Raw genomic sequence first — 12,032 nt, forward strand, 5'->3', positions numbered from 1 at the left:
TTGCCCGAATAATTATATTAAAATTCATAAATACCACTTTTATTGATGTAATACACATTTAAGTCACTGTTGAGGCCTTGGACCTAGAAAGAAGTTGTAACATGAAAATTACAGTTTTTAAATTCACATGCCATTCATGATTTATAATATTGTGGTGGTTAGCTAGTCTGTTACCCTATGCCAAAAGATGTATCAGTTTCATAAACATACTCATTAGCTAGAGATGAATTTCTGTATAGGTGGTTTTTGTATACTCACATACATGTATTTATAAAATGTCATTTTAGCACATCACTTTCATTAGTATTATGCCATTAGTCAAAATCTAAAGGCTTTCAAAAGTGTTTATTAAACATCTTTTGTATAAGTGCTGTTCTACCAGATGCTGCAGAGTATGTAAAAGAGCCGGAAAATCCAATGTCTATGTTTAGGAAATAAGACCAATGTTAGCAGCAGCTTAAGCATAGATATAATATGTAAGTAAGCGTATTCAATTTGGGTTAGCTTATATTTATTTATTAAGGAATATAAAGTAAGGGAAGGAGTTGTGAGGGATAGAATTTAATTAGAAAAGATTCCTAATAGTTAATCTTGAGCAGATGAAGTTAATCTTGAACTAGATATTGCCCAGGTAGTATAATAATTAGACAAATATGTTGGTGCCAATTTAAGATTTGTCTGCTTTCCTGTTCTCTAATTAATGTAAAAAGAAACTTGTGTAGTAGTTGAAGATAAGATTTTTTTTTCTCCTGAATATTTGTTCATAGAGCAGTACAGCAGTACATTTTCACTGATAATCTGTTTTTAGGACTGTAAATGCTGCTTTGTGATTTAGAGCTGAAATAAATTCCATTATATGCTGGTGATAATCTCATCATTGTATTGATCATTTCTGATAGCAACTGCTTTGATCCAAATTGTATAGGTAATGGATCATTTTTTGTGAAGTGTTCTGGGTTAAAATGTTTGTATTGGTTTAACATCCTCTATGATTTAATATTCAGAAATTTGTTATTTAGAAGGATTTTTGTGATCTCTGCAATAATAAAATTTAATCTTTTTAATGCTATTCATACCATTTGTGATTCATGAAGAAAAGTTATGGTTTTAAGAAATGTTTAGTTTTTCTTTCACATGTTTTTATAGGTTCGAATTGAACAAGTAATAGTTGCTGAACCTGGGGCAGTTTTATTATATAAAATTTCTAACCTCCTCAAATTTTACCATCATACAATCAGGTGAGTGAAATGGTTATGTGTGCTTGTTAAATTCCTCATGAGATGTGGTTTCAGTGAGAGCACCGTGTAGTGTGTGTTCCCTTTGCATGATTAAGTGTAACTAGTAGGACCTCGCACCTAGGAATCATTACATGCGTGTTATACATGCTGCACTTTGAGGTCCATCATTTCCTTTTCCTTTTTTTCTCCAAGCATAACACACACTCACATATACACATTTGCACACACACAATTTATGTAGCAGTGTGAGTCTGTCAGTATTTTTTGAGTCTTCCCATACTAGTAAAAGAGATCCATGGTACCTAAAAGAACTATGTATTATACTCAGAATAGTGTGTAATTAGTGAAATATCCTTTCTTATAAATAACATAAATTCTCCTTCAATGTTTAATTTCCCATTAGAGTAAAAGGGAGCCATAGCTTTATTTCCTGTAAATAATAGCTGTCTTTTATTCTCTACATAAAAGTGACTTTGTCTGATTAGGAACCATTTGTCTTAAATAAGATTTTTGACTCTAAAATTTGTTCTCATTTTCACTTCACATATATCTGTTGATGGTATACATACACTCGAGCCTTATTGTAAACATCACTAACACCATGCTATATGTGTAGTTGTGTTAAAAGTGTTTTTCCAAGTTATATTTTTGACAGTTTTCATATTAGTCTATTAAAAATGATTTAAAATTACGTTTCACGAAGAATGTTAGGAACAGAAGGCCAATTGTTAAAATCCAAACAGTGATTGTATAACTGACAGATCTGGGAGGGGTGCAGGGATCACTAGTTCAGAGGCACCTAAAGAGTATGGCAGCGCTGTTACTACCTCTTGCTGGCTCAGATGAGCCACCCAAAACTCAGAGCTGAGAGATGGGTTTTATATCTTGATGATAGATTTTTGCACAAGGTTAATAAGCCACAGGCTACAAAACTGATCAGAGATGGAATTGGGGTTAGTTGTATGACATTTTAGGTATAATTTATTATCACCAGTGCCCATAATTCAAAAGCAATAAATTAGTTTTAATTGTAATGTTTTGCATTTCCTAAAGTAAGAGAATGATACATACCTAGGAAACACAAGAGCAGCTCAAAGCAGCTAACACTGTTTATAATCATAATGCTGTATTATGCAAAGATAGTGGTGAAAATAATTTTTAAATGATCTCTTTAGTTATATCATAATGGTGCTGTGTGCCATTTATTATCTGAAAATGATGATAACTCAGTTTCTAGTAGAGTGCTGAGAAAAGAATCATATGGATTCTGAAGATGATAGATTTTTTTAGGCTCTGAGAATTATAATTTTTCTGTCCTTTTTGAGAATTATAGTTTTTTATCTTTGAAGATAATTTTGAAGATGACAAGATCTTTGGATACATTTTTTGGCATGTACTTTTTCTGTTAGCACATTTCTTCAGTTAGTCAATTGAAAATTAACTGTAAATGTTATTTTTCTAGGTGCTTAGGAAATGGCAGTGAACAAAATGCAGGTTGAACTTACGTTCTAATGAGGGAATCAGGTGTGAAATAATAATTTTAGATAGCAGTAAGGGCACGGTGGAGAAATCAAACCGGAGAAAGGCAATGGAAAGTGTAGCAAGTGACCCTGCATGAGTAGGTGTGTGGGGTAGGGGGGACAGTTTTTGAAGGTCTTTTGGTGGAGGTGATAATTGAACAAATGCTTGAATGACATGAGGAGCTGGGCATGAATAGAGCTCCAAGAAGAGTGTCTTAGGCTGAGGCACACTCTGGGCCTGAAATAGGGAAAGGTTGTAGTGCAGAGGACCAGGGTTGGAGTGAAGTGAGGTGGAAGGCGGAGGGGGAGAGAAAATCAGAGAGGTAGGCAGAGGACAGACCATTTAGGACCCTGTAGGCCATGGTGAGGGTTTTGATTTTATACTGAGTGTGTTGAGGAAGATGTGGGAGGATTTGGAGTGACTTTAGCCGATGTATGATCTAAGGTATCTCGAGCACTACGTGGGTAATGCAGTATCATGGGACAACAGGAGAACAAGGTATTTAGGAGGCGGTTAGCCGTTCTGAGCAGAGATGGTGAGGAGTTAGACTAGGTTGATGGACTTGGAGGCGGTACAAAGTAGCTGGCTCTGGAGAAGTTTATGTTATAACCAGTAGGACCTGTATATGGACTAAATGGGTAATATGAGAGGTTCGATTATGAATTCTCAGCTTTGGTGTGAAGAACTAGTTGAGAATGGTATTGTCATTTGCTGAGATGGGGAGCACTAGAGAGGAACAGGTTGATGGGAGTCGGTGGGTATTGAAGAGCTGAGTTCGGTTTTGGCCCTGTCAGGTTTGATGTGCCTGTGATCATACAGTAGGAGATGGCTACTGGGAAGATAACACAGAGAATGAGGGCTGGAACTGAATTTGGTAGTTTATAGCATATAGGTATTCGAAGCCAGAAGACCATGTAAAATCCCTTCAGAAGTGAGGATAAAGAATAGGGCCTAGGTCAGAGTCTTCAGGAGCTTCGAGCTTAGAGGTTAAGAAGAGAAGAAACCCACAGAGAAAACTGGGGAGGAGTAGCTCCATAGGAAAGATGGAAGTTCTCAAATATTTGCCTCCTGTACGTTAAAACTCCTGGAGGATTGATTTCATCAAAAGGCATTGTAACCCCAAAGAGGGGAGATGTGGAATCCATCAGTAGAGCTACTGATGGAATGGCTTCCTTAAAATAAAAATGAGATCTTTTGGATGATCAAGACATGCATTTAATGTGATAGAGGAAAAAACAGAGATGCGGGTTTGCGTGTTTTAAGTATCTATTATAACCCACTGTATTCTAAAAGAGATTATGGAATATCGAAAACATGGTATTTGTTTTCATTTGTTTATCACCCAACTTAAAAGGAAAAAAAATCTCATTTTTTAATGAAACTAGAATAATTGTTTCTAAGTCACAGGTTATATTCTGTATAAAAACTTAATTTAATCCAGATCTTTTTGAAGAATTATCAGTTAAAGAGCTGAATTGTTTTAGCCAGTTATGCAACTTGAGATATTCTTTGCTTTTAGCGGCATTGTTGGAAATAGTGCAACTACATTGTTGACTACCATTGAAGAAATGCATTTGCTGAGCAAAAAAATATTCTTCAATAGCTTGAGTCTTCATGCAAGCAAATTAATGGACAAGGTACGTTTGAAAAAAATTCTCGAAACAATGTGAATGTGAGTTTTTCACATTAAAAAATGTCGTTTTTACTGTTTTTACATTGATAGCGGGTTTTTTTTCCCATTCTGTATGGCATCCTTTTGAGTTTTTCCTAGACAAAACAAAATTCATTTTGAGATGGCTTACTGGATCTAGGTTTATAGTCTGTTCCTGGAACAATATAACGTTGAGTCATAATTGGAGATAAAATCTCAAGCCCTAGTTTCACTACCTTTTTTTTCCAAAACCAAGAATTTGTGATTAAAGCAGACTTCCTATATTTAGAACTTTTACAAAATGTCTTTTTCTAAACAGCTTACTTATATTTTTACACTCAGGTCTGGCTTTGTCCTTAAGAAATTTATGATCTTTTGAGTTATATATTAATTATGAAAACAAACAAGAAATCAAAAACTAAATAACAACAAAGGCCTGAAAGAGTCCTATGAGAGCGAATATATTTTTTTGATGGCTTTTTGGGGCCCCACCTGCGGCATATGGAGATTCCCAGGCTAGGGATCAAATCGGAGCCACAGCAACGCAGGATCCAAGCCACGTCTGTGACCTACACCACAGCTTACAGCAATGCCAGATCCTTAACCCACTGAGCGAGGCCAGGGATCAAACCCACAACCTCACGGTTCCTAGTCGGATTCATTTCTGCTGTGCCACGACGGGGAATTCCGAGAGCTAATGTTTGTGAAAATGAACAGTAGGTTGTTCAGCAGTAACTTGACAGGACGTTTAAGAATGGGTTTACAGTAATCAAATCCTTCTTTAGTTTTGTTTGATTATTAAGGATGCAGGTTTTTCAAGGATGTATCACAGTCACCATTCTGACTTTTTAAATTTTTTTTAAAAATTAGGCTGCTCTATCTACTCACTTTGTTGTATTAGACAAAGGTTCTTAGTATAGTGTGGAACAGTCAGTAGCAATCCAATCCAGAGTACCTGGTCAGTTTTTGCATCCCTGAGTTCACCTAAATAGCTAAAACAATCATGGCAAAGAAGAAAGCTTGGAGGACTGAAATTCCTGATTTCATACTTACTACACCGCATGGTAAACAGTTGGCACTGGAATAAAGACAGACTAGAGAGCAATGGGGTAGAATAGACAGCCCAGGAATAAACCCTTGCATGTATGGTCAGATGATTTTTCACAAGAGTTTCAAGACCATTCAGAAGGGAAAGGACAGTCTTCCTCAACAAATGGTGCTAGGAAAACTGGATATCCATATGCAAAGGATGAAGTTGGATCATTATCTAACACTTCATGTAAAAACCAGCTCAAAATGGATCAGAGGCCTGAATGTAAATGTAAGTTATCAAACTCTTAAAACCTAGGACAGAAGCTTCGCAATGTTGGATCTAGTAATTTCTTGGATATGACACCAAAAGCACAAATGATAAATGAAAAAGTAGGAGTTCCTGTCATGGCGCAGTGGTTAACGAATCCGACTAGGAACCATGAGGTTGCGGGCTCGATCCCTGGCCTTGCTCAGTGGGTTAAGGATTCGGTGTTGCCGTGAGCTGTGGTGTGGGTTGCAGACGCGGCTCAGATCCCGCATGGCTGTGGCTCTGGTGTAGGCTGGTAGCTCCAGCTCTGATTAGACCCCTAGCCTGGGAACCTCCATATGCCGCAGGAGCGGCCCAAGAAATGGCAAAAAGACAAAAAAAAAAAAAAAAAAAAAAAAGGAAAGAAAAAGTAGACAAATTGGATTTGATCAAAATTAAAAGATTTTGTGATTAAAAGATGCCATCAGTGGAGTAAAAAGGCAACATGCAGAATGGGAGAAAATATTTGCAAGTCACATATCTAATAAGAGATTAATGTCAAGAATACATAGAGAACTTTTAAACTTAACAAAAACTTCTGGCTTGATTAAAAAAATGGACAAAGCTCGAATAGGTTATTTCTTCAAAGAAGATGCAGAAACGGCGGATAAGCACGTGAAAAGATGATCAACATCACTTCTCATTAGGAAGGTGCAAATCACAATTGTAATAAGACGCCCATTAGGTTGGCTAGTATGAAAACAGCAGAAAATGGCAAATGTTGGGAAGAACGTGGAGAAATTGGAACCCTTGTGCACTGTTGCTGGGATTGTACAATATTACAGTTGCTGTGGAGAAGTATGATGATTCCTCAAAATTTTAAGGGTAAAATTATGACCGAGCTATTCTCCTTCTGGGTGTATATCTGAAAGAACTGAAAGCAGGACCTCAAGGACATATTTGTACAGCTTTGTTTGAAGCAGCGTTATTCACAATGGCTGAAATGTGGAAGCAGCCCATTGTCCCTCGAAGGATTAATGGATAAACAAAATGTGGTATATATGTAAGGTGGAAAGTTACTCAGCCTTAAAGAGGAAGGAAATTCTGACATACGCTACAGTATGAATGAACCTTGAGGCTATTACAAAATAAGCCAATCGCAAAATGACGAATACTGTATGACTCCACCTCACAAGGTACTTAGAAGAGTCCAAATGGCAGAGGAAGACAGGAAAAAGGGTGGTCGTCAGGACTGGGAAGTGGAGGGATGGGGCGTTTCTATTGTGTGGCTGCAGAGCTGCGGTGTTCAAGATGAAAAGAATTGTGGTGGATCCTGCTTGCACAGCATTGTGACGGTATTTAGTACCCCCACCCTGTGCACTTCAAAATGCTTTCATTTCCTGAATGCCAGCTCACAGGGGACTCAGTAAATACCAGTTACATGAATGACTGGTTCACTTCATTTGCTTCTCACCCGTGGTCTGTCATCATCTTGCTATTACACTCACTATGCAAAACCACCCCGGATTAATTTGAGTTTTTAATTTCTCTTTTATGCTGTGATTGTTGTTCACTGCTAAGGGAAATGAGGTCTAGAGCCACTAAGGCGCGGTCTCCAACATCTACGACGCCTCTGTGGTGTCTGGGAGTCCTGCACGTCCACGCACAGCCCCTCATGGTTAGTTTCCTTTCACCTCTGTTCTCAGATCTACCATACTAGCTCCTATTAGAATGGCCAAATTTCTCCGAGTTGAATAATAAGCATTTTAAAATGTCTTTGCCAATATGATTAGCACAAAGCACCATGATTGGTTTTTTTCCAATATAGATTGTGGTGCTTCTAGCAAAAATGAGCCTTTAAAAATATGTTTATTGGCTGTTTGAGAATTATTTTTTCATGTCCTTTGCCATTTTCCTACTAGGTTATATCTTATTTTCTGACTTTTTTTTTTTAATGCATTATGAGTGTATTACAAATCCCTTCTCCGCGTCATCTTTTACCTTTTAATTTTGCCTGTAGTATTTTCTTACGTACCGCCTTTCATGTTTATGTAGTAATATCTAACTTTTTTTCTTTATTATTTCTCCTTTGAGAGCATGCCATACTTCAAAAACTTTTCAACAATAAGAAAATATGTTCAGAATTTAAGATATGCTAAAGTTAGCATCTGTCAGTGGGAAAATGTTAGATTATTTAATAAATTCATTTAAATATGCGTTCTGAGGTCTTTGTGTAGATTCACTTTTTTTTTTAGTGGAGGCTAGTGGCATGTGGAGGTTCCCATGGCCAAGGATCAAATCTGCACCACCGTAGCAACCCAAGCTACTGCAGTGACAATGCCAGATCTTTAAGCTGTTGTACCACAGGAGAACTCCTGTCATTTCACTTTGATATCAAATATTTAATGTACTTAAAGTTTATTTTTGTTCATGCTGGGAAGGAAAAATCTTAATTTATTTATCCGAAATAGCTATCCATTTATTTTATTTTATTTTCACTCAGAAAAACCTAGTAGGTTCTTATACAGTTTTTTCCCTATAAAGTTAAAATGAAAGTTGTAAGAAAATAAGAAAATATAATGGCTTACAAAAGATAAGTTTTAAGCATGGCATTTTCTAGTTGAACCTAGAACGGAATAAGAGGGGAAGAAAGAACTGTAATTTGAATGTATTAAATACTAATTAATACTACAGCCTATGTGAGTTTATAGCAATGAATAGGTTTTGGCTATTATTATTGTTGTCCTTGCTATCAATAATTATGCCCTAAAATGTTTTTCTTAGATATGAATTGGGTGATATTTAGGGATATTTTAACATTAGGGATTGCAATATCATAACATTTACAGCATATGTGTTGCTTATATATACAACTGTTCAGTTTTCTTTCAAGAATTATCTTCCCAGGGTTCCTGCTGTGGCACATTGGGTTAATAATCTGGCTTGTTTCTGTGGCGGGTTCGATCCCTGGCCCAGTGCAATGGGTTAAGGATCTGGAGTTGCCACAGCTGTGGCGTAGGTTGCAGCTGAGGCTTGGATTCGATCCCTCGCTTGGGAACTCCCATATGCCGTGGGGGCAGTTGACAAAGATAAAAAAAAAATTATCTTCCCTTTGCCAAATTTTAATGTTTTCATATTTTGCATGGTATCTTTTTCTTATTCTGCCTCTTGTAAATCATTCATCTCTTCTAAGAAGATTCTAGCCTTATGAGGAAAACAACACTTACTGCAGAATGTTCTTCATTATCAAAGCACCCAAGTAGAAATTTTTGATAATAGAATTTTAATGTTCTGAGGTCTTTGTGTAGATTTGTTAGGAAGAATAGATTTTAAAATACAGGTATAGCCAGAGATGAACTCTTTCCGTGATTCCTTCTGTGCTTTTAAAAAGACATATTTGGGAACTAATTCTTTTATCTATTATGAAAAAAAGAAACTTCAAGGACATCATTTTATTGAATGATGTACCTTTTTCATAACAAAGCAATTGGAAGCACTTGAGTGCTCAAGTGCGTGTACTCCCTTCCTTATCAGGCTCTCTTGAAACATTCATAACCGAGAATCCAGCAGAGTCTAAAGGGACTCTGTATCTATAATACAAAAGATACAATGTCATATCAATTTTAGCTAGAAAGACATTGTCTAAAATTCTTTTTCTCTGTAGTGATACTACAGTTCTAATTTGAAAGGAATGGTATGCCATAAATGAAACCTTTATCAAATTAGTAGGTGAGATGGATTTGTCCAGCTCTCTGAAAAAACAAACCTAAATATTCATTTAAATTTTGACTTAAATTCTAGGATAAGGTTACTGTTTAAAATGTCTTTCTACTGTTCAGATTGTAGTACCTGGACCAGCAGCTTGGGCATCACCTAGGAGTTTATTAGTTTAGCTAAAATTAAGAGTCTGAGGCCCTACCCCAGACCTACTATATCAGAATATGCATTTTAACCAGATTCTCAAGTCATTCAAATGCATGTTAAAGTTTGATAAGTGCTTTTTTTAGGTGAATACTTAGAGTTTTACATTATTTCTTGCAGATTATTCTGCCAGGAACAACAAACAAAAACAATGTTTTCAGTTAAAATGTTGTTTAAATGTAAATAAAAATATGCACAATAGAAAATTTATTAGAGTTATTTCAAACAAATGTTAGTTTGCATTTTTATACATAAATTGAATATTACTATTGACTTTATAAACTTTAATTCCATAAATAAGGTAAGAGGAAACTTTTGGAGGTGATCCATATGGCTTATGGCATAGAATGTGGTATTGGTTTCATGGGTATGTAACTGAGCAGGGGCTCATGTGCCCACAGTCCAGAAAGCCAAACTCTGACAGTGGGTATTTGCAACAAAGTAAGGGTAACCCTATTTGCAGGGCCCCAAGCGAGGAGAATGGGCAGCTCATACTCAAAAGACTGGAACTCCTCAATGGTTTTCAAGGCAGGAGTTTGGAAAGACAGTGTTGGGGAACAGGATCCGAGCATGTGTGATCAGCTTGTGGACCTTCTGAGTGGATGGTGGTGAAGTAACTAGTTGATATTTGGGGAATCTCAACCTTCTGGTTCCAATCAGCCTGGGGTTTAGCACTTGTGGTCAGCAGATAGTCACCATCCTCCGATTGGCTGGGGGTCTTAGTTTCTCCAGAACAACTCAAAGTATGCGTCAGATTGTAGGAATCCTGTGACTCTGTTGTCCTAATCATTAACTGCTCTTCAAAACTCAGGGAGGCCCAAGGAGACTAAAGCCTTCCCTACAAATGAGAGACAGGGGCACAGCAGGGCTTTGATACCTGGAAAGGTCCTACAGGGTCCTGTTGAGTTTTAATCCCCACATTTCTTTGATACTTCTCAGTCTTGAGGGGAACAGGGGTGGACAAGAAAGAATACGGTTTTGGATAGAGAGCTTACTCATAAAATCAGTAAGGGAGCTGAGTTTTAGGGGGACTCGTTTGCAGCTATATACTTAGCTCTAAATTCTTGGAAGTTTCAGACTTGAAATAACTTTACCACAAAAGGTATTTTTCCCTTCAGTTTTGTCCATTTGGGCTTCATTATTTTGGGGCTCTTTTGTTATATGCCTATATGTTTATAATTATTTTCTCGTCTTTATAAAATGCCTCCCTTTCTAGTAGCAGTTTTAGTCTTAGAGTCTTCTTTGTTGAATTAGTATAGCTACTGTAGCTCTTTTTTGGTTATTTTTGCAAGGTATATCCTTTTCTGTCCTTTTACTTTCAACCTATTTTTGTCTTTAAAGTGTGTTTTTTTTTTTTTTAAATACAGCATATAGTTGGGTCATTTTTTTTTTTCTTTTATCCATCTGCCAATCTCTGCTTTTTGGTTTGCATGTTCACATTTAATGTAGTTGCTGATAAAGTAGTATTTATGACTGCCATTTTTTACCATTCTTTTTTATGTTCTAAGTGATTTATTTTGCTATTCCTTCATTACTGCCTTCTTTTGTGTTAAGTAAATATCTTCTAGTGTACTATTTTAATTCCCTTATTGTTAATTTAAATATACGTGTGGATACAACCACTATGGAAGACAATATGGAGGTCCCTCAGAAAACTAAAAATAGAACTGCCATATGATCCAGCATCCCACTTCTGGCTATATATCCAGACAGAATTGTAATTGAAAAAGATACATGCACCCATGTGTTCATAGAAGCACTGTTCACAATAGCCAAGACATAGAAATGACCTAAATGTCCGTTGACAGATGAATAGATTAAGAAGATGAGGTACGTATATTCAGTGGAATACTACTCAGCCATTAAAAAGAATGAAATAGGAGTTCCTGTTGTGGCTCAGTGGTTAACAAATCCGACTAGGAACCATGAGGTTGTGGGTTCGGTCTCTGCCCTTGCTCAGTGGGTTAAGGATCCAGCTGTGGTGTAGATTGCAGATGTGTCTCGGATCCTGCATTGCTGTGACCCTGGTGTAGGCCAGCGGCTACAGCTCCGATTAGACTCCTAGCCTGGGAACCTCCATATGCCACGGGAGCATCCCTAGAAATGGCCAAAAAAGAAAGAATGAAATAATGCCACTTGTAGCAAAGCGGATGCAAGTAGAGACTATATTAGGTGAAGTAAGTCAAAAAGAGAAAGACAAATGCAATATGATATTACTTATATATGGAATCTAAAATATGGTACAAATGAACCTATCTGCATAACAGAAACAGACTCATAGACATAGAAAACAGACTTGTGGTTGACAAGGGGGAGGGGGAGGAGTGGGATGAACTGGGAGTTTGGAGTTAGTAGATACAAACTGTTAATGTTTGGAATGGGTAAGCAATGAGGTCCTCCAGTCTTGAGATAGATAGAACAT

At 36.9% G+C, this 12,032-nt stretch overlaps 1 protein-coding gene across 14 annotated transcripts in view; it reads left to right on the forward strand.

Annotated features, from left to right (window-relative positions):
- Positions 1-12,032, forward strand: part of COG6 (component of oligomeric golgi complex 6) — a 161,643-nt gene that overhangs the window by 31,195 nt on the left and 118,416 nt on the right. For all 14 annotated transcript variants that reach the window (XR_002336515.1, XR_002336503.1, XR_002336505.1 and 11 more), the window contains 2 exons: positions 1,147-1,238; positions 4,279-4,396. Coding sequence is in view for 2 of the 14 variants with exons in the window: in XM_021065267.1 (XP_020920926.1) it covers positions 1,147-1,238; positions 4,279-4,396 (210 nt within the window). In the remaining 12 variants the exon portion in view is untranslated. The remainder of the gene's footprint in view (positions 1-1,146; positions 1,239-4,278; positions 4,397-12,032) is intronic.

The sequence above is a fragment of the Sus scrofa genome, chromosome 11 (genome assembly GCF_000003025.6).
Source record: "Sus scrofa isolate TJ Tabasco breed Duroc chromosome 11, Sscrofa11.1, whole genome shotgun sequence".
NCBI lineage: Eukaryota > Metazoa > Chordata > Mammalia > Artiodactyla > Suidae > Sus > Sus scrofa.